The following is a 24183-nucleotide window of genomic DNA, read 5'->3' on the forward strand; positions in this document are numbered from 1 at the left end:
TGTGTGCCATTGTGATTGTCAGAGAGAGCGCATCCAATCCTCCTGGTCTTAGCTAGGCAGGACCCCCCCCCCCCCTCCCCCGACTTGATCTTGTGTACTCGCCCAAAGGCTGTCACTCGGATGTATAGGTAACATGATGTATCTACCTATAGATATACTCTGTCCGTCGTCTACCTCGTGTTCTGAGGCGAATAACCTACGGGAGAGTAACGGGATTTGCCAGTGGATGTGCCCCGAGAACTTGCCATGGTATTTTAATCTGGCAAGGAGAGTAGATCGCGACGTGAAATTGACGACTTGTAAGTTCAGTCGCTAGACTGTCGATCACATATCAAGGCGGAATGTTGCTTTTCCGCCTCGGCCTTCGTTGGTAGCCTGGCGAGGAAAAATATGGGTACGGCATGGGAGGGGACTTCTTATAGGTCTGGGACGACCTCCTTTTGGACTGTTCTTCTCGTCTCCCTGAGGATGGGGGATCTTTTGTTGTCGTTTGAAACAGTACTGATAGACCCGACGGAGTCTGAGTAGATGTACAGGGCTCATTATCTGATCATGGTTCGCATTCGCTTTAATATCAAGTGATCGAGGCGGTGGAGAGCTTCCAGACTCGGTGCCAACCGAGTGTCGAGGTATAGATCCAAGCTCCATCCAGGGCTCTGGGTCGATCGGTCTTCACTCTTAAGACTGGTTGTCCTACTCTTTTTAAGTCGTGTCGTCCCTGCCTCTGCCGCATCAGAGCAGATTTCTCCATCATATAAAAGCAAGGCGATCCACGTCCAGGTTTTTCTTTCTAAGCACACAATTGGGTGTAGAGAAAGCATGAAGGACACGACAGTGTCCAATGCAACTGTCTTACGTTTCCAGCCACATAGCTCCGGTGGCGGATTTGAGAGAGTATGAGAACGAACTTGCATAGAGATTCGAGAGACAACATCCATGAGAGCTCGTCCTCATTGTTATGGAAGTACTCATCTTCGAATAACGAGAAGGAGGTACAGTGCAACGGCAGGTTGCTATAGTAGTCGTACCTAGTATTCACTGGGAGTTAGGGTGCCCTTATAACCATGAACCGGCCAGCATCACTTGGATGAATGAGAGAGACGCCGACGACACGCTCCCAATTGACCGTTGCGTCAATCCTTCATCTATGAGGGGCCTACCACGAGTCTATTCTTTATGAGGCTCGGCTACTCTGGACTCGGCCTACATTCCTCGCAGCTGTGGCGAGTTTAGCCACCCAAAGAGCACCCTCAGGGTGACATGATTATTACACATTAAAGCAGACTGCTGTGTAGTGAGGCATGAACATAGGTTCGATACACTGCTGCTTCGAATGATGAAACGAATTATATGAACGAAGGTTGATTGAAATTTTCAGTCACCCGTTGCAACTCGTGGTGTTTTCCGACCTCACGACGCATGTAGATACTTGCACTATGAGATACCATGTGAGCTTGAGAGCTAATCTAAGTGTTTGCTCCCGAAAAACAAAACCGTGAATCCATTCAAAGAACGTTGATACTATTAGAACGTTTCAAACCATGTCACGCGGTGTAGTTGATGAGCCACTCGTCGCTTCCCTTTGACCAATACTGAGCCTGATTTTCATCAAGCAGGTAACTCGCTCAATCTTCAGCAAGCCAAGATCGGTTCTTTTCCATTGAGATCTCACTGATTCGTGCCCACAGAACAGTCAGATGACCCAGAGCTTGCAACGTGCATCGCGGGGGGTTCAAGTTGAGGCCAAGGCAGGTGCTCGGATCCAGGTGCCTGGGAAAAAGATGACGTCGGGCTGACCTTTTGCGGGCTCGGATGGGGGCTGTCACTCACCCAACCGGACCGGCAGCAACCACACAAATGGAAGCAGCAGCCAGCAGCCAGCAGCCAGCAGCCTTACACACTTGCATTATTTGGGTTCGGTAAGCAAATAGTCGTCTCAAGACACCCCCGAATATGGCCTTTATCTCAACCCTGGCGGTACTTTTTTGTCCTACCTTCCCGTGCTCCCGTACGGATACCTAGTCACCTAGTAAAGTATGTAGCATAGGTAGGCACGGAACATGGGCCGAGAAGAGGGGCAGCGTTGGATTAGGCTGCTGACCATTGACCTGGCTGAGCAAGGGCAAGGGGCAACTTGTAATTTGTATTGCCCATGCTAGAGTTTGGAGTCTGGTGAACAAAGACCATTTCACTTTTGAATTTTATGCATTCTCCACGGCTGTGTCTCTGTCAGGAAAACATAGCTGACTCTTGATGTTGAGAGGGAACGAAGCGAAGGGGGCAAATGGCAGCCCGGCAACGCCATGCGCAGCTGCAGCCCTGACGCCCCATTGTGAGTCTCCCCGTCCATTGTGTGGGGTTTCTGCCCCTATGAGGTTAGCCTCACTGTCTGTCTTTTCAGTGTTGGTGAGATGAATCTGGGTTTTGATGGAGCAAAGACAAGAGATGCCATATTCAAGGATCTGAAGGTACTTGAATCATGGTACAGGAATACCCTGGGACCAGGTACTGGGTGATGGGCGCCTAACATGTAAATGGTCCCCAGCAACCGTCGGATACGTACAGGTGAAGCGGGACCACACGGTGCCAAAGACATGCCGCAATAGGAAAGGGAAAAAACAGAGTGCCTGATTCATTATTTTGATTCACTTTCTGCCCCTCCCCGCCCTCGGTTGATTCATATTTTGGCCGAAAGTTCAGCATGTCCCTGGCTGTCTTGTGAACGGCCCGGAGACGCCATATGTAGACGGGATGCCAGAAAAGCAACACTTCAAACGGACTCGCAGTACCGTTGAAGATGTGAAAATGGCTCCAAACATACGCAGTAAGGGACAAGGAGTGTTTCTCGTTTCCATGCCTTCCTCGCCTGTTCAAGTAGGTAGGTAAGGTAGGCAACAATTTCCAAAGTGCAGGAGCGGACGAAGCTAGAAGCAGACGGAAACGACCCCTCCTCGGTTTCGTGCATCAGAAACCTCTCTCCTTCCCCACACTCATTTAACGACGTCTTAAATTTTTCAGTCGTTTCTTTTTTGCCCTTGCTCCCCTATCGGCTGCCCACCGTCGGGTCACCTCGTCAGCCTGTAGAAAGTGGCGGTTTTGCATGTCCATTGGATGGGAGTTGGGTACCTCTTGGAGCTGCTTATTCCGCACTGTAAGGTAAGGAAGGTACTCTGTAGGTAGACATCAGTAGAGAAGAAGGTGCAAGCCTTTGCTGCACCTAAGCAACAAGACGAACTAAAAAAACAGTGAGGTGACGAGTAGACATCCACTGCTGCTACCTGAGGTGCCCTTGCCCAGGGGATTATGCGTATTCACCGCCCATTGTATGCTGTCTCTAATGCTCCTGCTGTCACCGTCATTCGGGTCCCCCCTTCCCGTCCAGCTCTCCTCTACCGCTCCTGCTACTCTTTTGTCCCTGGCTGAGGTACCTACCTACCTTAGTACGGCACCCCAAAACTGCGCACCATAGCGGGCCATTTCAACACTGTAACTGGGCAGTCTGAGATCGTCAACAACCTCGTCAAGGTCCCGCTCCTATTTTTCCCTCTCCTTCACCAACCCAAAGAGACGAGACTGAAAAAAAAATAAAACCATAAAAATCCTCACATTACTCACCACCCAGTTTCTGCGTCTGTTTATTGTCGCAGCCAGCTTTTTCTTTACGGTACGCCCTCTAATTCTTGCTAAAGGCCTTACCACGAGACATCTTCCTTTGGCGCATCATTTTAATTCGGAATCCAGTGCGAATCCTTCTCTCTTTTTGCCATCTCTCTCTCACACAGATACAATTCAGGCACACTCTCTCGCTTCCTTTTCCCTCTCAGCCGTCCGTTCGTTCGGTTCCGGTCATTCTCACCCACCTCATCCTCCCACCTCGCCTACCAACTCTCCCAAGGTCGCTGCTCTCGACGCACTGCCGACCCTGCCCCTGGCGCCCGCTTCACACACCACCTTACGCCAACCAAACCAAACCAAACCAAACCTCTGGTCCTGTCTTCTCTGCCTAGACCACCCGCCGCCGCAAAACACCCCCGCGTCTCCCGCTTTTGCTCTGACCTCAGCTGCGGTGCCTTGCTGAACCCTTTCCCTCCCACCTCCTGACACGTGCAACCTGTCAACGAGCCCCCCTCCGAACCTCTCCAAACATCGGCACTGGCTCAGCCTTACCTCCTTCAAACCACCACACATTGAGAGCGGCAAACATGTCGGGCTCAGAGATCAACCAAGTTTTGGCCAATTCGCTGTCGCCAGGTAAGTTTTTTTGTGTCCTCGTTGTTATTTGGTCTCGTTCATTCTTCACTGCGCCTGCCAGGTTTTGCATCGCCAGCAAATCCTATCCCCCCCTCCTATCCCCCAAATTGTCGCCGGGGCAATGTGAACAGAGCCTGCTCCTCTTGGCTTCCACCCTCACATCGCGCATCACCAAACTGCCACAACCTCCATGGCCATGCTAACGTTCTGAACAGACGCGAACTTGCGCAACGCCGCCGAGCAGCAACTTACACAAGCAGCCGACAACAACTTCGTACGTGCCCGCCCACTTTTGCATCCCGAGTCCCCCCTCCCCCCACCGCCGCTGGCAAATTTGCTAACCATCCTTCCCAACAGCCCCTATACCTCGCAACCCTCGTCCAAGAGCTTGCAAACGACAACGCCGATGGTTCCATTCGTGCCGCCGCAGGTCTCGCCCTGAAGAACGCTTTCACTGCCCGTGACTTTGCCCGTCACCAAGAGCTCCAGGCAAAATGGCTCCAACAGACCGACGAAGAGACGAAGACGCAGGTCAAGAACTTGACCCTGCAGACCCTCGGCTCCTCCAACTCCCAGGCCGGTCAGGCAGCTGCTCAGGTCATCTCCTCCATCGCTTCGATCGAGCTCCCGAGAAGTCAGTGGCAGGACCTCATGGGCATCCTTGTTAAGAACATCAGCGAGGGTGGCGAACACCAGAAGCAGGCCTCCTTGACCACGATCGGTTACATCTGCGAAAGCCAAGATCCCGATCTGCGAACGGCTCTCATTGCTCACTCCAACGCCATCCTGACCGCCGTCGTTCAGGGTGCCCGCAAGGAGGAGACGAGCCTCGAGGTTCGCCTGGCCGCCATCACGGCCTTGGGAGACTCGCTCGAGTTCGTTGGCAATAACTTCAAGCACGAGGGCGAGCGCAACTACATCATGCAGGTCGTTTGTGAGGCCACCCAGGCCGATGACTCCCGGATACAGCAGGGCGCCTTTGGATGCCTCAACCGCATCATGGGCCTCTACTACGATAACATGCGTTTCTACATGGAGAAGGCTCTGTTCGGCCTTACCATTCTGGGCATGAAGTCCTCGGACGAGGACGTTGCCAAGCTGGCTGTTGAGTTCTGGAGCACCGTCTGCGAGGAGGAGATCGGTATCGAAGACGACAACGCCCAGGTCGAGAGCGCCGACCAGATGAGACCCTTCTACAACTTCGCCCGCGTAGCAGCTAACGAGGTTGTGCCCGTTCTCCTTCTGCTTCTGACCAAGCAGGACGAGGATGCGGCCGATGACGAGTACAACTTGGCTCGCGCCGCCTACCAGTGTCTTCAACTCTACGCCCAGGCCATCGGTGCCGCTATCATCAGCCCCGTGCTGCAGTTTGTTGAGGGCAACCTGCGTGCCGAAGACTGGCACCACCGTGATGCCGCCGTTTCTGCTTTCGGCGCCATCATGGATGGCCCCGATGAGAAGGTCCTCGACCCCATCGTCAAGCAGGCTCTTCCTATCCTGATCGGCATGATGGACGACAGCTCCCTGCACGTCAAGGACTCGACCGCCTATGCCCTTGGCCGCATCACTGAGAGCGTGTCCGACAGCATCGACCCTAACCAGCACCTCGACCCTCTCATTCGCTCCTTGTTCAACGGCCTCATGAGCAGCGCAAAGATAGCATCTTCGTGCTGCTGGGCTCTGATGAACTTGGCTGAGCGCTTCTCTGGCGACCTTGGTGCCGCCCAGAACCCTCTCACTCCTCACTTCAACCAGAGTGTCACCAACCTGCTCGGTCTCACGGCCCGCCCCGATTGCGATTCGTACGTCCGCACCGCCGCCTACGAGGTTCTTAACGTCTTTGTGCAGAATGCTGCCAGCGAGAGCATGCAGCCCATCGCCTCCCTTTCCGGCGTCGTCATCGAGCGTCTCGAGGGCACCGTTCCCATGCAGACCCAGGTTGTTAGCGTCGAGGACAGGATCATGCTGGAGGAGATGCAAACTAGCTTGTGCACCGTTCTTCAGGCCATTATCCAGAGACTCGACAAGGAGATCGTTCCCCAGGGCGACAGAATTATGCAGACTCTGCTCCAGATTCTGAGCACCGTGGGCAGCAAGTCTAGCGTTCCCGATGGTATCTTCGCTACCATCAGCGCTCTAGCCAACGCCATGGAGGAGGACTTCTCCAAGTACATGGAGGCTTTCACGCCTTTCCTCTACAACGCTCTGTCAAACCAGGAGGAGCCCGCTCTGTGCTCCATGGCTATCGGTCTTGTCAGCGATCTGACGCGGTCCCTTGGCGAGCGCAGCCAGCCGTACTGCGACAACTTCATGAACCACCTGCTTCACAACCTCAAGGTACGTAATTACCGCCAACCAGGCCCCCAAGTGTTTTCATGCATTCTTGCGTGGATGCGAACTTCAATTGGCATGATACGTGTAAAAAGTGCTTTACTAACCTTTATCACAGAGCACCGCCTTGAGCAACCAGTTCAAGCCTGCTATCCTGCAGTGCTTCGGCGACATTGCTGGCGCCATTGGTGGCCACTTTGAGACATACCTGTCCGTCATTGCTCAGGTCTTGCAGCAGGCGGCGACTGTCAACGCCGGCCCCGAGGGCCCGTACGAGATGTACGACTACGTCATCTCTCTTCGCGAGGGTATCATGGATGCCTGGGGTGGTATCATCGGAGCTATGAAGTCCGGTGGCAAGAGTGAGTCTTTTTTGATGATCATTTCGTTCCCCTTTCTGTTTTGTCCGCTAATACGGTTCTGCAGCTCCTGCTCTTCAGCAATACGTACCTTCGATCTTCCAGCTGTTGAACATGATTGCCAGCGACATGAACCGTAGCGAGGCCCTCATGCGTGCATCCATGGGCGTTATTGGCGACCTTGCTGAGGCCTACCCTAACGGCGAGCTCGTCGACGTTTTCCGCCAGGAGTGGCTCACTGCCCTCATCAAGGAGACCAAGACCAACCGCGAGTTCCAGCCCCGAACCATCGAGACCGCTCGCTGGGCACGCGAACAGGTCAAGCGTCAGCTTGGCGGCTCCTCCAGCGTCATGGCGCAGACTTGAGCTTCGTGAAGCTTGAGGCTAACGCTGTATTTCGACTTGTTTGATTATTCACACCCAACCAACCCCCAAGCCCAGCACATATCCTGGAGCAGCCGGTTTCTCTACCGAAACCCGGATCTGCGTCAAACGGAGGAGAGAGAGAACAGCCAATCCCAGCTCTTGCCACAACACAGCATCGAAAGACACGGAGCTCCCTCGCGTGTATATAGACACCCTTGCACCACCACCCCAGGACTAATTTTACCCCAATACCCCTTGCCAGTACACCATATCACATCACGAAACTGCACCCCCTTATTCAATCACTTCACCTACCCCTTGGCTGTTATCTTCTGGACTTTGATTTTCGCGACGGAAGGCTGGATTAGAGAGAAGGCGGGAGTCCTCATTGTCATGTACGCCGCGCATAGAAAGCGCGTTGGCGACCTAAAAGTCATGTAGAAGGAGTTTCCCTCAGATGGAACCTGGAGTTTGATTTCATCCTTCAATGGGGAAACGAGAGCAATGAGAGACGGGGACATGAACAACGTCAATACACATTTCGGAGTCGGCCATGTCCCAACTCGGACGAACCAACCTGATCAAGTGATCAGGTGGGCCGGGAAAGGAAGAGCCTTTAGCCTCCCTGGAGGCTTCTGCTCTAGGCCATACTTGTATGCGATTTCGTCGGAGTATCTTTTCTTCACCGGAAAGAATACTCGCGCGCACTCGGCGGGCGGATGAGAAAGGAAAGGCCTTGCGAAATGGGCAAATCAAAGGAGAGTGTAGGCGCAGCGAGGAAAGACGGATCCTGCAGAGGAAGAAACAGACGGCACACAACGCGCTTATGACGAGGTCAAGTGACTTCATGTCTAGCACTGATTGATAGTCGTAGAAGTTCAATGAGTTTTGCCCCCTTCACCTCTGAAGTGTGTGAATGCAGTGTCGTGTTGTGAGATGAGATGAGATGTGCTATGATGTCATGAAAATTACTCTCCGTGAGAAAAATATCTACCGACTACCTTATGTGGGTGGATTTTCCATACCCTGCCTTGGTGAACGTGTCTCTTTCGCCTGACGATATCATTACATCCTACTCGTTACTAGTACCGTTACGACACTCACTGACTCTTTCTATCTGGAGTACAGTCTACACTTACCTACACCGCGGTGATCGGGTATCGTCGGTGTTGATATACAGTGTTTCGTTCTACCTCTCCAGGAAGGAAAAGCGTTTCTGAAATCCCCCAAAAAGCTGTGCTAGTCTTTCCCTTCCTGTTTTTTCTTTCTTTTCCTTTGCACAGAAGACCAAGGCGTTAATTGGCTCTTTTGCCTCCATACTTGATTCTCTGACTTGAAGCGCCGTGGTTCAAATCTTGCTCCTGAGAGTGTGTCATAGTTTTCGATATCTGCAGTCGTGTATATCCCATCCGTTGGGTAAGATTGTGATTCTAACTTGAGAAACAACCCCCCCTTGAGTAGCTTCAATATTTCCAGTAATGTCAATAGACGAGCTTTACAATTTTTTCCAATTTTTCTCTTTCTTTTTCGGTGCCTTTCTTTCCACTACGCCCTTTACAGGACACCACTTCTCTGCACGCTCAGTCAGATTCTAATTTCTACGCGGAGGGTGAGGTTTCTTCCATCTAATATACCTCACATGAATGGGCTTATTCTCAAAAAAAGTAGTGATGTAGCAGAAACGTACTTAATTCACTCAGGTATCTCGATCTAAAAATGTATATGAAGCACACCCAATAACAAAATCAGAAATCGACGGCTAGATGATGGCTCCAAAATGACCCAGTGAACCAAAGGCTCGTTTCTTCCGTCTATGATTTTTGCGCCGGCCCTCCTTTGAGATTTTTGTGCAAAGTATTGTTGACTTCCTTCTTCTGTTTCCAAACCCCACCCCCTTTTCTTATTTTCCGACCTGGCGCCCAGTTTCTAGATATGATTAAATGGGCTATATAAAAAGGAAATGACTTAATCGCTCAGATCGACGCTCGAATAACACTTTTTCTCCTGACGCAAACACACACACACACACACACACACACACTCTCTCTCTCTCTCTCTCTCTCTCTCTCTCTCTCTCTCTCTCTCTCTCTCTCTCTCTCTCTATACTTTCTTGACTTCTCTGATTCGTTGTTTTGCTTTCCGCCTCTTTCCGCCTCGATGAAGGCTATCCGCCTCAGTGTGAGCACACTCACGTGGACCCAAACCACCCCAGGCCAGCCGCCCCGTTCCCGATCCAGCTCGTCGCCTGGACCGGCGCCGTGCCGTCGAACCAGCTCTGGAGCTCACACTCGAAGCCGTCCGTGCCGGGGCCCAGAACGATGGACGTGGAACCTGGTGAATTATAAAACGCCGCCACCGCGGCGGCCGTGGTGGTATCGTACGGGTTGGTCGATGATGGCGGGGGCTGCTGCGCCGGCGCGCCGAGGATGGGGCTTGTGGTGTCGAAGGCGGCTGCTTGGACGAGCATGCCCATGCCGTTGTTGGGGCTGTATGGCGGAGGGGCTTGGGAGTAGAATGGTGGGGAGAACTGTGGGTGTAGTTCTGGGGGAAGGTGCTGGTGGTGGGGTTGTTGTTGTTGTTGTTGTTGTTGCATATGGGGTGTCGGTGGATGGTGCTGGCGTTGCTGTTGCTGGAGATGGTGTTGTGGTTGCGGCTGGTGTTGCAGCGAGTGATGTTGTTGATTGTGTGGAGAGAGGGGTTGATGATGTTGGGCTTGGTGGTGCTGCTGGTGATGGAGTTGTGGCTGCTGTTGGTGGGTGGTGTTGATGAGAGGCGGGAGCGGGAACGCGGAGTTGTGTTGCTGGTGCATTTGCTGCTGTTGTTGTAGGCTCGGTGATGGGCTCGGTGGAGGGAGGACGTTGTTGGATGCGTTACTGCTGATGCTGCTGTGTCGTAGTGGCACTGGTTTCTTCTCGTTTAAGGGGGTTGCCGGCGGGCCTGGAAGCTGGTACTTCGGTGCGTCGGCGCGCAGGCCCTTTGTAAAGTTGGAAGGCGAGGGATGGAGCGGTCGGAGGGTTCGGTCATTCTGATAAGATTCTCGTCAGCTTTCCCTCTCGAGCACTATTGGGTGGTAACAGGGGTTGGAACTTACGCCGTCGGCCATACTGCCCTCGAGACTAAAGGCAGCTGCTTTGGGATCACGCGAGAAGCGCTCCAGAGATTCGAGCCAGCGAGAGGCGAGGGGCCAAGTCTGTTTGGATTCGATGAGAATGGACATGCACCGCTGGAGCATATTCGGAGCCTGCGCGACAATATTCTTGTCGGAACAAACTAGGTTGGTTAGCCATGTGGTTACCTTTACGGCGTCTGGGTACTCACTGTTCCGGTACTTGACCAGGTAGGTCGAGAAAAGGCCGCAGCTGTAGACGCAGAACGACGCCATCTGAGCTCCCACACCCTCTTCAGAGGATCTGACGCTGAACTGAGCATCGATTTGCTCGTATAACTCTCGCACATTCCGGAAGAGATCGTCGGACATATTGGCGAAAAACGCCCGGCGTTGCATATCCTTCTCGTCTGGTTTGATGATGCTAATCTGGTCAGTACTTGAGGGGAAATTGGGATGAAGGGTGCTTGGGCTTACTTCTCGAGATACGCACGCCTCAGCACAATGTTGCAGAGTTTCGTTATCATCGTGACACCGAGGTAGGCCTGAACATGTCAGCTCTAAGTCCAACCGTAGTGGATCTCTGCACTTACCAGGTCTTCGCCGACGGACTTGTGCCCTTTGAGAAGAACCATACTCCATCGGTGATCTTGCGGAAGTTGCTGTTCCCAACTCAGGATCTGCTTCGCTGTAATGGCGTACTCGCTTGTAGGGTCCCAAGGATTGGCGCTCCTCATCGTTGCCAACGCTCGACGAGCGACTTTCCCCCAATAATAATGTGCTTGCATCAGACTCGCAAACAGCGATCGGGATGGTTGATGGATCAGCGAAGGGTTCTCGCGGGCTGGTGGCGTGTCCTCGAGGGCGGCACGCGATAAAGGCTCGCGGCCGTAGGCAAAGTCTTCTTCGTTGCTAGGGAGAAGAGCCGTGATGTCGTTTGCAGCTAGTGACACGGGGGAAAGAGCACCGCAATGGAGGTTGTCCTGGCCTACGTGTTGTTAGCAAAAGCCGCAATCGTCTTCGTTCGTGATCACAGACTGTGAAGCATCCACTATTGTTATTTGTTAGCAGTGCTCTCTCCCCTTGAGGCAATTTCCAACTAACCAAAGTTCTTCGGGCAGATTCCGCCCTGATAATCATCTCCCTCGTGGGATTCTTCATCTTGTAGAACTCCTCGCGATGCAGGTGCATCAAGACGGCCATCCTCGTTGCAATACCAATATTGATCTAGCAAAAGTTCAGCGATGCCCTTGTTGATACTCTATGCAAGGAACTCACGTAGCTCCTGTTCCTCATACCGCCGCCTTGCTGCGCTAGACTCAACAAATAAAAGGCTTGACATCTCTCTAAGGTAGGCTCTTGATACAGTTCATTGAGCGCGAGATTGCTGGCGCGTTCCATGAAGAAGTCGACGGCTTCCATTTCCCCATGGTATCTCTGAGCCAGGGCTGGCGAGAAGCGGGCAGAGACACTGAGAATACCGAGCAGAAGGAAGACGCTGACGGATCGGTGATCTCGCTGCAGCTGCTGGGGGAAAAGCTCCTTCGGGATGAAGCCTAGCTGGAAATACTTGCGGGTGAAGCCGTGAACGGCGTCGATGATTTCGGGTAGCGGTGGGAGAAGCTCCCATTCGTCTGCGGGTTTACGAAGAGCTGGCGCGCCGGGACCCCGAGGGACCTGAGCATCTGACGCGCTGCGTCGAGCCTTATCAGCTTCTCGTTTGGCGGCCTTCTCGGCCCTCAGGCGAGGGTGCCGGTATTCGCGGTCGAGATCCGGCTGGCCTCGTTGGGGAAAGATGCTGTCGTTGATTAGCTTCGAGATCGCGTCACGGACATTGCTCGGTGCTGACGGTACCATTCACTCGCTGGTATGCCGGCTTCCGCACAGGATTTACACGGCGGCTGTCCCTTCTCATGCACACATTTGCTCCTCATTCGACGGCATCTAGGACATAGTTTAGCTCGTCAAGATCGCGATATGTCCGCTGCACTGGCGAGCAGGACGAACCTCCGACAGGCTATGGGAGACCTGCGCTTGATGGGCGGTTTCGACCCATTCTGCTGCTGGGTAGCAGAGTCGAAAGCGCCGACAGATTCGCTTCTCACGCTCACGTTGGAGCTCATGTTCAAGGTTGTCAGATTTGGCTTGGTTTCTTCATCAAAGTCCATCGCTCATGGGGTAGACTGCGCCCAGCCTCGCGGGTCTGCCGGTTGAGTGCCAGCCTGGATTGTACGCAGGCAAATCGCAAACCACAAACCACAGAGGCAGACAAAGAGTCAAGTAGGTAGACCGAAGCTGCGGGGATGTGGAACTAGTTGACGACCGGTGGGAACGGGAAACCTGGGGATTGGCCGCGAAGGATTTCGTGGAGAACGGAATCGGTCGATGAAGAAGCAAGCAAACCACACGTCCCGGAAGCCGGGACCGCTGGACGGGACGTGGGGGCCAAGGGACGTATATAGGTAATGTAAGCAAGAAGAAGGTGGAAAAGGAAAATGTGATGTGATTAGGACGTCAAGAGGTCGCGTTGTTTGATGGCATTCCACGTCCAAAAGCTCGTAAAGGGACGCACAAGAGCGGGTATTTCCATCCAGGCGGTAATCCTCTTTTTTCTTTTTTTTTCGCAGGTCTAGATTCAAATGAAGGCCCAAACAGTTAGGCTCTGCCCTCGTTGGTCCCCCTGAAAGGTTCAAGCGTGGGATTAGAGTTTACCGGCTGTGAGCTCGAGGCGCGTCAGTGATCGGCACTGGTGTCTGCCGTGGCTTCGATGGCGTGAAGCGGACCCTAGACCCGAAGGGCGAGACGCTACGTTACTTTTCTGATGGAATCCTTTTTGTTTGATTAATTAATAGAGCGGATGGAGAGAGGGTCGAAGATTCAAACTTCCTACTCCAATTCTTGAAATCCTTGATGGGACCCACGCGTTAATAAGTTGGGATAGACACACACAAGCTGAAAAAGGTCGGTTGATGGTTGGTGAACTTATCGGTGCCGGTTCGCCCACGTGCGAGATCGAGGAAGATGCCAAGCTCTTGGACGAGGTGGACCATGCGCTTCTCTCTTTGAAGCTGCACAGACCAAGGACATGAAGGTTGGCACAGGGGATGACCCAGTGGTATTCGGACGTTGTTGAGTGTAACCCACGAGACACATACAGAATAACGGCCACTTTGACTTTCAGCCACCCCGGTGGACACCCCGGTGGGGGTTTGAGTTGGAGCAAGTGTCTGCCGTGGCTGTCACAGCTGCGTAGTAAGGTAGCTTGAAGTTGGTCTTTCTGGGGAGCGTCTGATGTCGCTCGACGGTGCGGGAAGTGAGGCAACCATGGGACTGGCCGGTGGCCGTTCTTTTCTGGCGCAAGGACTAGGATAGGGCGTGACGGGCGTAAGAATAAATGAGAGAATGGCGTCTCGCCAGGCTTTGCGAGTCAGTCTTGGATGAGGCTTGATTAACGTCATGCGGAGAGGACCTCGGAAACTGAGAAAGGTAAAGGGAGTGACGGCGGGGAACAGTCCAGTCTCATCCAGGCATGCCATTGCCAGGGGGAGGAGAAAGAACCGCTGAACCGCCGAATGGATGCCTCTCTCAGTCTCTCTTTCTCAATAGCCTGCGGCGCAAGGTAGCGTCGGATGGGGGCCAAAACCGGCATGTCCACAAACCGCGGATCGGGGCCGTATGGGATCGATCACCGTCACCTTCCTCTCTCTCATGTTTCCTTTATCTTCGGCAAGCTTTCCGCCGCCCTGGGGCCCCGGTTCAATTCATCCACTCAGTGTATACATACACTACGGAGCACAGCATGAGTGTCGCACTCGTCAAAATGTAAGTGATGCAAAAGTGAAGCTCCGGTATGCAGGTCCAAAGGATGAAGTGACCAGAATATCAGCGAGAATTCTTCTGGATGCGATTGGTGCCACGCTACGCGACGCCGCGGCGGCGGCGGCACGCGCTGGGGCCTGCTCGTACTTTGGATCGGCTACGATAGCCTCTTGGGAAGTCTGGAGACTTGTGCTCACTCGAGCCAGGCGTGGCAGGCCAGGCCGTCCTTTCCCCTGCAGGGACCCGTCCGTACCTGGTGCAGCTCAAACGCAAACTCTCTTTCGTTGTCGCGTAGGCGGTACGGATGATGCCGAATCCTTTATAATGCTACTGTTAGTTCGGTTTACAATAATAGGACCGGGCTTGCCATAGTGTTGAGTGGCGTGATGGGCACACTTTAAGCTCCTGTTCTTGTGGAAAGTTTCGGAAGTAAGCACCTGTCTTGCCATGATCCCTGGTATCTCCATCTCCGCGGGTGACCGTTCCGGCGTTCACTTCGGCCTCCGAATAGACCGTGTCTGACAGTCTGGCTGGCTGGCGACTTTGACATCCCATCATGCCGGGCACCGAAAGCATTTTCTGGCTGGTCTCCAACGGACGGGCCGTTGGGTATCCATTCAGTGCCGACTTGGCGTCTTCGATGTTCCGGCCGTTCGGGATCCATCTGAACCAATTGCTATGCCGTGAGACACTGACACGGATGGGGAAGGACTCTGGGTGAAAGGGTCTTCTCAGCTCTGTGCGTTCGCTTGAGCTTTCAGAGGTCTGTGAGATGTGATCATGACTGGTTCGCTCTCGGGGGTAGCCGTCGATCCTCACCCAGCGCTATGTGGGAGCTTGTATTGACGTGACCCGGAAAAGTGCCTTGTTTGGTACTTTGATGATCTTGCATTTGATATCGACATTAAACATTTGCACTAAGGTAGGCTTACGGCAAGGAGGAAAACTAACACGCGAGCAGAAAACTGTGGAAGAGCCTAGATCATCCTGCGTGCCTGTGATATCCGATACTCAACTCTTTGAGAAGGACCGGGTCAGAGGACCGAAGAGAGGAAGGGGCCACCCCGTACCCGACCCGATGTTACTGAGCAGCATTGCTGCCCATGAAAGATGAAGCTGCAAGAAATCGGGCAGGCAAGCAGACACGCGGACAAGGCAGGCAGGCTCATTGAATAGCGCGGTTTCATCTAGGTACCTTACGGTTTACCTCTATCATCTATCATCTTCACTACGGCAGTTCCCTCATCCTGTGTCCCTCTCATCTCTTTCAGTCCTTCCCGGTGTTTGTCATGGCTGATTAATCCAAAGTCGAATTGATTTGTTGCAAATTTTCCGTAAGGTGCCTTCCCGAGGCTTTACATCCCTTCGGCACCTCCCTCCCTTGTCGCTACCACGTCTGCTGAAAACTCAGCCACAAGTGCTGCTACCCAAGCCTTGGTCTGTGCACACAATCCGTGGCTGGTGATTTTTCTGACTCGACATCTTCCTCACCGACATCTCACCTTACTAAGCCTAGGTATCCGTATTCTGTATAGTTACATCAACACTCTATTAACCTTCCATATCCCGAAAGTATGAGCTCGGATTCTGCTACTATCGATTGCTCTTCGCTCGTGCCCCAACTTACCTTTCAAGATGGAAAGAGCGGTGTCTACGGATACAGGAGGCTTGTTGGTCTTACTCCATTACCTGATGCTTGATATGTCGCACGCAGAGTGAGCAAGTGTTCGTAAGATTGCACAATTTATTACACATGGTTCTTTATTGACCTGGTATCAGCGTCTACCTCGCCTGGTCTGTTCTGTCCACTCGTATCAATACAGTACCAAGACCGCTTGATGCAATATCTCAACTCCAAGCGTATCGGACCGCCTCCCAATGTCATCATCTCCGGAAATCTCAGCCTAAACCCCAATCGGCTGACCGGCAATCTCGGCCACAACAAATGACAGCTCATGGCATTTCATGACAACGATATACTGCATTTCAAGCACTTCGGGCAGGTCAAACTTCATAGGACGACGCATCTACCCCAACCCTCGGTCTATGGTACCCCGAAGTCGGGGTTACCCCATGCCTAATATTCCCCCAACTTCAAGCAATGCGGCAGCTAGCACAACACGTCCTCGGGGATAGCTTGGCGATCTCTCAAGAAAACCTAGTTGCGCTCAGAGCTCAGAGTCCGGGCTACTCCTCAATTCCCAATCTTCCGCTCTCCCGAGAGAAGCAAGGTATGACTAGGTTGATGACTGAATTTCCACCCATCAAAGCTCGCCGTTTGCTAGCAGCTAAGCTTACTTGGATTGCGGGGAACGGGGTAGTGCCCTGCTTGCGATATGCGCCCGCCCCAGTCTTGACCGACTGACGTCGCCTCCCCCAGTCAATCACCAATTCACGACTCACCACTCCGCATACTCAGGGCGAAAAAGAAGCAATACGAACCATGCGCTTCTCCTCCCCACGTAACCCACGAACCACGAGGGGTAAGAATGAGGAGAAGAGCGGCACCGGCGTGCCGGTTGCGCGGCTCAATGCTTGTTCGGGATAGGCTCGAGTAAGGGTATTGAATCGCCATACGGGTCATTGGACTTATTTAGTCTTCCCTCGGTGCCTGCTTGAGCGGTAGAAGAATACAAGAGAGAGGGGACCCTGCGAAATCTAGATGTCGTTGCTCTCACTCATGACGTGACGCCGAAGTTTTGTCTGCCAAGATGAGAAGCAGTCTTTTCGCCGCCGCCCTTGGAGGGTTGATTTCGAATGCCTTCACGGCCCCGACACAGACCGAACCTTTTCTTAGGCAGGTTGACAATCAGACGTGGATCATTGGCAATGATGTGTGGAACATGACTCAAGGTCTCAAATACGGCGTGAAGCTGTACTACAAGGACCGCGACCTCGTCGGGAACGCCGTCGGCCACTACGTGAGCTACAGTACGTGAATGCCCTCATCTTGAGTTTCGAATCTTCCCAAACGGGGAACTAATACTCGCCCTTCTAGACGGCGCCGCAAACGACATCGCCTGGTCCTCCGCCACCATTGCCAAAAAGGGCACCCACGAAGGAACTCCCTTCATCGACGTCAAGTTCACCGCAAACGACGGCGACTTCCACTGGGTCATCTTCCAAGGCCTCGCTGGCGCCTACCAGTACTTTGTCAATCGCAACCTGCCCACCCTGGGCGAGTTCCGCACCCTCTGGCGCCTCGACAACACTACTTTTCCCAACGGGAAGACGGACCTCCACGACAAGCCGCTACCGAAGCTGGCTGACTACCTGCCTGAGAACAAGGTCCCAAGATGAGACCTGGCGCACGCCTGATGGCACGGGGTATATCACAAAGTACGACTTTTCTGACTTCATCCGCACGCAAAAGTATTATGGCGTGTATGGCGATGAAGTTGGGAGCTGGTATATCAATGCTGGCAAGGACTACTACAACGGTAACCACTTGAAGCAGGAACTCATGGTACATGCTTAGTCTATATCTGCGATCCCAGGACATCACGCTTACGTTCCCTAGGTCCACCGTGAGAGTGCCACCGGCGATGCCGTACAACTTAACATGGTCCACGGAACACACTTCCAAGTCTCCGCCGTCGACGTCTTCCCCGTCGGCAAGATGTGGGGTCCCTGGCTCTGGTACCTCGTGCGTGAAATCCCCCTATTTCTCTTCAATAACCTCCATCAAAACTGACCACCACCACCTCCCCAGAACGACGGCTCCAAATCCGATGCAGAATCCCGCGCCACCTCCGAATTCGCCTCCTGGCCCTACCACTGGCTCGACGACTCAGCCTACCAATCCCGCGGCACCGTCAAGGGAAAACTCCTCCTCTCCGACGGCCGCCCCGCCGCCGGCGCCGCCGTCTTCCTCGGCGACAACCACCCCAACAAGACGGCCCTCGACATGGGCTCAGATTACTACTACACAACCTACGCCGACGCCTCTGGCGCCTTTGAGATCCCCCACGTCCGCACCACGGCAGCAGGCTACGCCCTCCAAGCCTGGTCCGCCGGCGCCGCCCTCGCCGACGTGACGACGCACATCCTCTTCAACGACGTCCACGTCACCGACTCAGGCCAGACGACGGACCTGGGAACACTCAATTGGGCCGTCTCGAAGCGCACAAAACTCTTCCAGGTCGGCGACTTTGATCGCACCTCCCCTCGGCTTCGCACACGGAGGAGACCCGTACTTTGGCCACGCCATCATCGCCTCGTGCCCCGAAAACATCGTCTTCCGCGCCGCTACCACCGGCAGCAACAGCACCTGCTCCGCAAGCAAGACTTCAGACTGGTGCTACGGCCAAACTTACAAGGGGAACTACACAATCTCCTTCCGCATCCCTACCCGGCCCGACCCGGCCCCTGCATCCGCGAACCTCATCGTCTCGCTGGCGGGTTACTCCACGGGCGCAAGCAGCGTCGTCCTCGCCAACGGGCAGCAAGTAGGGAACCTCACCAGCGGCGCCGTCGGCGTCGACTCCACTTCGGGATTGCTCAACGACCCGTCCGTCTACCGCAGCGCCACGGCGGCGGGCGAGTGGCGCCTATTCGAGTTTCCTTTCCCCGGTGCGCTGCTGAAGCAAGGGGAGAATGAGGTGACTTTCCAGCTCACGCGCAATACGACGTGGAGGGGGTTCATTTGGGATAGCATTGTTCTCGAATGGTAAGAGGTAGCCAGCCCCCTTTCTTTGCTGGCCGCAGCAAAGGGTGGGAAAGAAAAATTGGGCATGAGATTCTGTGTATATAATTTAAATATCCGTACATTTGATACAACAAAATCCAATGAGAGAGCATGTGTATCACATATCTCTTGAGAAAGATCCAGGCATCTAGGTTTCGGTTTCGGGAAGAAAAGTAGTCAGTACGTGAAGCAGAAAAACCACGAGGGCAACTTTTGCCGATTCAACGGCGTTCGTGTTCCAAATTCACACATCTAACAGTAACGTAAGGTACTCCATCATACAATTTTACACGCAAGGCAAGCCTGAGCCTACCTTTTCCCCTTTTACGCCTTGTCAAACACCAATAGCTTCCAACACCCCCGGACAAGTAGTATACCTCGACAAATCCACTCTAGCAAACACAAACTAGGCATCGGCTGCAGGTACAGCGGCATCAGTCGAGCTTTCCTCCACCTTCTTCTCTTGTTCCTCCGCAAGGGCCGTCTCCGCCGGTGCCGTCTCTGTGGGCGCGACAGCTTCCTCAGCTGGTGCCGATTCCGCAGTCACAGGGGCAGCTGCAGCAGGAACCGTCTCCGCCTCCGGAACCTCCGCAGCCTCTAGGACCAGAGCACTCTCAGTGGCCGCCGCCTCTGTTGGCTCTTGTGCGGGCTTCTCAGGCTCAATGGGCGGAACTTCAGGCAACGGCACTGGGTTGGCAATCTCGGGGAGCTCAGCCGGCTCCGGGTGCGGGGCCGCAGGCGGTTCGGTGAGTGGAGACTTGCTGATCTCGGCTTGGCGATCAAGCTCCGTCTCCAAACCGGCAAGCAGATCCGGGCCGTCGTCTTCTGGCACCATGGGAACTTCGGCAGGCGCTGACGGGACCGACGCCGGTTCGGCGGTGGGGATCTCGACGGCTGAAACTTCGACTGGTGCCTCAATGGGTTTCTCTGCGGGAAGATCGGCCGGTGCCTCCTCCATTGCAACGTCCGCAGAGACCTCGACTGGAATTTCAACCGGAATATCCACCAATGGTGCTACGGAAGGCTCGATTTGAGGCTCGAGGGGTGACGGCGGCGGCAAGGCAGCTGACTCCTCGGCGGCTGCTTCGACGGGTACTTCGACTGGAATCTCTGGTGGAATGTCGGCAGGTTCCACAATAGGAGGCTCCAAAGGAGCTGGGGGTTCCAGCACGGGAGCGGATGATTTGACTGATGACTCCGCTGCCGGAATCGCTGGCGACTTCAATGGCGATATGACGGGAGACTTCGCTGGTGACGTAACGGCTTCTGCGGGTTGTTCAGGCATTGGGGGCGCAAGTGGCATCTCCTCAACCACAGGTGCCACGGGCTCGGCCTCAGCAATCGGAGCTGAAGGTTCAGCGGTAATTGGCGGAATCAAGGGACTTTCTTCCTTCTTTTCAGAAGGATCCTCCATGACAATTGCTGGCTCCTCGGCAGGAGGCGGCGGTGCCTCCGAGGTTGAGAGAGCTTCAGAAAGCCCTGGAATCTCAGGGGCCTTGGGAGCCTCGGGGACTGGAGAGGGCTGACGTTCCTCGAGGGCGTCAAGCATCATCGAGTCTTGTGCAGCGTCATTCGACGCCACAGTTTGATCGCCGCTTTCTAACCTGGTACCCGAAGCATCGGTCTCTGCAGTCGTCGCCAACGAGAACGTTGATCTTGTCTCGGCCATAGGCGAGACGATGTCGCCCACCTTTTCGGCAGGCGGGAGCGCTGTCGATGCATCGTGAAGTTCTGTTGTAGTATCGGTAGGAGGTAGCTGATCAGGCACAGGCGAACCCAGCAATTCCTGGGGAGCCTGCGGGGAAGGCTCCTTTGTGGGTTCAGCTCCATCAGCCATGGGTATGTCAGCCTGCGAAGGCTCGCTCTTTGATTCCGCGGGGGGCACCAGTGCCTCTGAAATGGAGGAGAACTGGGCTGGTGGCTCCGTGGGGGACGGCAAGACTACGTTCTTGAGAGGGCTGCCCTTGGGAGAGGAGTTTGCCAGGTGCATGTTGGGAGGGGCGAGGTTGATGGGATTTGCCATCGGCGCAGCGCGCTTTGGTACAGGTGATTCGGGATCGGTCAGTTCCGCCGTTGTGTCGACAGTCGGTGTGGGCACAGATGGAGATGCGTCGGTCATTTCCTGGTCCTGACCATCCGTGTTCTCGCCATCGCGCTGCTCCTCGTCGCCGTCATCGCCATCATCACCATCATCGTCGTCGCCGTCGTCATCGTCATTATCAGCCATCTCGCTGTCGGGGTTGTTCGAGTCCTCCCGCTCTTGCTTGACAGCCTAGAAGCCAATCAGTCACATGCTCTCAGTAAAGAGGAGTGCGGTAAACTTACAGGGTCTGTCCCATCCGCCCCCTCAACTTTGGGAGCTGCAGGAACACCTTCTACTGGAGGCGCAGCAGCCGGTGCGCCAGGCACCGCCGGCGCGGGCAAAGGCAGGATCTTCTTCTTGCGGCCGCGTCCCGGACCAGGCTTGTTCTTCTTCTTGGGTGGCGGTGGTCGCCGGACGCGTTGCGGCGCTTGCTGCGTGGGATCAACAGCCGCGACGGCCACGACCGTCGTCGAGATGATCTCGCCCTCAACCGCCTGACCCTCCTGCAGCGTAATCTCCTGCGTGTACGGGTTTCCTGCGGCATCGACTCGTCGCACAGTAGCCTTGGTCACCGTCGCGCCGGGAACCTGGCTAGAGACCGTCTTGGAAGAGATGGTGACGGTGCCCTTCCTGCGCTTGGCCAAGTGCGAGACGGGGGAACCCTCCGAGTTGCGATTGATCTGCTTCCACACCTTGATCTGGAAGCCCTTGGTCTCCGCCTCGTCCTCCTTCTTCTCAGGCTTGTCGGGCACGGCGTCGGCGTCGGCCTCTTCCTCCTCAGTCGGCGCGGGCCTCTTGTAGAGGACACCCGATCGCGCGGCGCGCAGGAGGTCTTGGCTGTGCTGGGGCAGAAGACCCGCGTCCTTGGGCATGCCCCAGGGGAGTTCGACGTCCCAAATGTCGTTTTTCTGCGTCGTCTCGGGGGGCGCGGGGGGCTCAACGCTCACCCATTCCTGGCGCCATTGGCGCACGGGGAGACCTTCAAAGTCATCGTGTTCGGTGTATCCGCTACGATTCGCGCGTCGAGTCTACCGAAGCCACTTTGTTAGACTTGCTTGTCACTTGTCGCAAGGCAAACTCGACTCGTGTCCAAATGTTCATTTGACAGAACTTACTCCTGGCGCCATTATTAAGACGTGATTTCCACTCGGCGAACGCGGTCACAATATCCAAGAGGGGTTCGAAGTTGGCCCAATTCCAATTGATGCAGGGTCGCGCGCGCAGCGACGGAGCTCTGGTCGATTCGCGACGATGGTCCACAGATTCTGGACTCGAAATAATAATGACTTCGAGGGTGTAGACTAACGGCTATGACGAGAATGCAATGTGCACCACAAGTTGCAAATAATTGATGCGACGCGCGCGGACGCTGTGTTGTTTCGCTGATTATTGAGTTACTGTCGCTGTAGACTGCCGTGGATTGGCTCCACCCAGAGACGCAGCCTCGTCGCGAACTCTAAAGGCGGCAAGCGCGAGGACAGCTTGGCTTAGTCAGCTTTACTGAGCACACCGAGGGTTAACCGGTGAGACCTCGGTGTGGAATTTAATAAGAACCTGTACCTTGAGTATTCAGGAGGACAGCAGCAATGGTTTTCTTCAGCTTGTTTGTTCGATATGTTTGGTTAAAAATTTAAAGCGACACAAAGAAGATCTTTGCATAGTGAGTGGAACGTGGTCCATCAATTCCTATCAACGTGTATTCCCGCAGCCGCTTGCGAAGCTAGGGAGACCATCGACCTCGATAACACTCGAAGACGAGTCGAATGGAAGGCTTACTTGGCAGACAATAATCACACACCCCTGACGAGGTCGCTGTCAGATTCGTACGCAACACAGAGCACCCAGTCTATCCCGCCATCCACAGTTCCGCGAGAACGAAAGGCCCCAGTCAGAAACGCCATTGCCATATCTATATGCTCCAAAAAAGCCCTGGTTGGAGATTATAAAAGAATAAGACAGCACTCCAGAGAGGAGTGCCTTTCATTTGGGGAGTAATTGCCGCCACGCCCGGTCCCCCTTCATAAAGTTGAGTGAATATCTTGACGCCTCACCCCCTTTTAATGGTCATACACACCCCGATCCTTCCGCCGGTTTTTTTTTCTTGTCTTCCGCCCCCCACGTTTGAGTATATAGTACAGGAAAAGATCTCGACCCATCGTTTCCGTCGAGCTCGCGACGTAATTAGGTTGGCCTCCGTTCCACACTCCTAGGAGTTTCGTTATTTAATCGAAGCTGTGGGGGATGAAAGTTAGTTCCTATCACGCAAGCCAAAAGTAGAGGAACTCACCCATGCTCCGTTTGTCTGACAATGCCGCCCTTGTTGCCCTTTTGCTTGCCAGCGGCGCCGCCCTCAACCACTAACCGATCAAACTGGAAGAACTGGTTGACGACGGTTTGCCTCTGTTTCCGTAGTGTTAGCTCCCGATACTTTGTTCTTTATTGCCTTCGGGCACTCCCGTGACCCATTCTTCCCATCCCTAGCTGTCACGCAGAAAAAAACTGTTTCGACGAGAACTAGAGGGTCGAACTTCGTGGGGAGGGGAGAAAAAGCCAAAACCCGTAAACAGAGAGCCCACTAACCTTGAGCTTCTCAAGCTCCTTAATCCCCTTTTGAATCAACTCCTGCACCTGCCGCGGGTCCTCGACCTTTTGGTGCTCCCTGAAGGCATCCCTCGTCCGCCGCTTCGCATACTCGCGGAAGTTGTAGGCCGCAAACTGGTCGCCCGTCTTCAACAGCTGGCGATACTATCATTTTCGCAAAGGGCAATGTCAGCAAAAGCTCTTCTTATAGGCGCTTGGGAAAGGAAATAAGGTCTTGGCGTTTGGATCTTTTCGAATTCGAGATGAACGACAGAAACACCGGCATGCATGTAATCGGGAGAGATCGTGGGAGATTTTGCCAACTTGTTTCTACGTACCAGAGACCGAGCTTGCTGCGGCGCATCGCCCTTGAGAGCTTGTATCGCCGTCGCCATCGTGATTGCGCTTCTCGTGTGAATACCTGCGTTGTCCGTACGGGAACAAAAAAGCCTATCGATTGGCTTTGAGGGCTTCGTAGTTATTTGCTGCGGGGGGGCGGGGGGTTTTGAAGTGCGGTTGCGAAAAAGAAAAAAAAAAGATAGCTCTGGGCGATGTGAAGGCGCAAATGGGAATTATTTCTCGAGGTTTCGGGGCGGGAAAC

At 54.1% G+C, this 24183-nt stretch overlaps 6 protein-coding genes across 6 annotated transcripts; 2 read left to right on the top strand and 4 right to left on the bottom strand.

The window, feature by feature from the left end:
• Positions 1–4202: 4202 nt before the first annotated feature.
• Positions 4203–7307, top strand: kap95 (karyopherin Kap95; the record flags this gene model as incomplete). The annotated part of the gene is made up of 5 exons (XM_053199276.1): positions 4203–4251; positions 4467–4525; positions 4609–6588; positions 6701–6944; positions 7009–7307. The coding sequence occupies 5 exons, from the start codon at positions 4203–4205 to the stop codon at positions 7305–7307; spliced, it is 2631 nt and encodes an 876-aa protein (XP_053043259.1).
• Positions 7308–9495: 2188 nt separating this feature from the next.
• Positions 9496–10785, bottom strand: N0V96_011237 (uncharacterized protein; the record flags this gene model as incomplete). Its single annotated transcript, XM_065759208.1, has 2 exons — positions 9496–10332; positions 10399–10785. 2 exons carry the CDS (start codon positions 10783–10785, stop codon positions 9496–9498), a joined length of 1224 nt encoding a protein of 407 aa, XP_065612105.1.
• Positions 10786–10886: 101 nt separating this feature from the next.
• Positions 10887–12270, bottom strand: N0V96_011238 (uncharacterized protein; the record flags this gene model as incomplete). Its single annotated transcript, XM_065759209.1, has 5 exons — positions 10887–10958; positions 11007–11401; positions 11452–11464; positions 11518–11640; positions 11692–12270. The coding sequence occupies 5 exons, from the start codon at positions 12268–12270 to the stop codon at positions 10887–10889; spliced, it is 1182 nt and encodes a 393-aa protein (XP_065612106.1).
• A 4673-nt stretch (positions 12271–16943) lies between these two features.
• Positions 16944–18905, top strand: N0V96_011239 (uncharacterized protein; the record flags this gene model as incomplete). Its single annotated transcript, XM_065759210.1, is given in 6 exon segments — positions 16944–17163; positions 17231–17520; positions 17534–17698; positions 17753–17878; positions 17945–18240; positions 18374–18905. 6 exon segments carry the CDS (start codon positions 16944–16946, stop codon positions 18903–18905), a joined length of 1629 nt encoding a protein of 542 aa, XP_065612107.1.
• A 420-nt stretch (positions 18906–19325) lies between these two features.
• N0V96_011240 (uncharacterized protein) lies at positions 19326–22129 on the bottom strand (the record flags this gene model as incomplete). The annotated part of the gene is made up of 3 exons (XM_053198930.2): positions 19326–21191; positions 21245–22030; positions 22118–22129. The coding sequence occupies 3 exons, from the start codon at positions 22127–22129 to the stop codon at positions 19326–19328; spliced, it is 2664 nt and encodes an 887-aa protein (XP_053043592.1).
• A 1095-nt stretch (positions 22130–23224) lies between these two features.
• Positions 23225–23977, bottom strand: N0V96_011241 (uncharacterized protein; the record flags this gene model as incomplete). Its single annotated transcript, XM_053198931.1, has 4 exons — positions 23225–23234; positions 23290–23402; positions 23583–23747; positions 23921–23977. The coding sequence occupies 4 exons, from the start codon at positions 23975–23977 to the stop codon at positions 23225–23227; spliced, it is 345 nt and encodes a 114-aa protein (XP_053043593.1).
• Between the last annotated feature and the right edge of the window lie 206 nt (positions 23978–24183).

The sequence above is a fragment of the Colletotrichum fioriniae genome (genome assembly GCF_027942845.1).
Source record: "Colletotrichum fioriniae strain IMI 355084 chromosome Unknown scaffold_17, whole genome shotgun sequence".
NCBI classification, from domain to species: Eukaryota; Fungi; Ascomycota; class Sordariomycetes; order Glomerellales; family Glomerellaceae; genus Colletotrichum; species Colletotrichum fioriniae.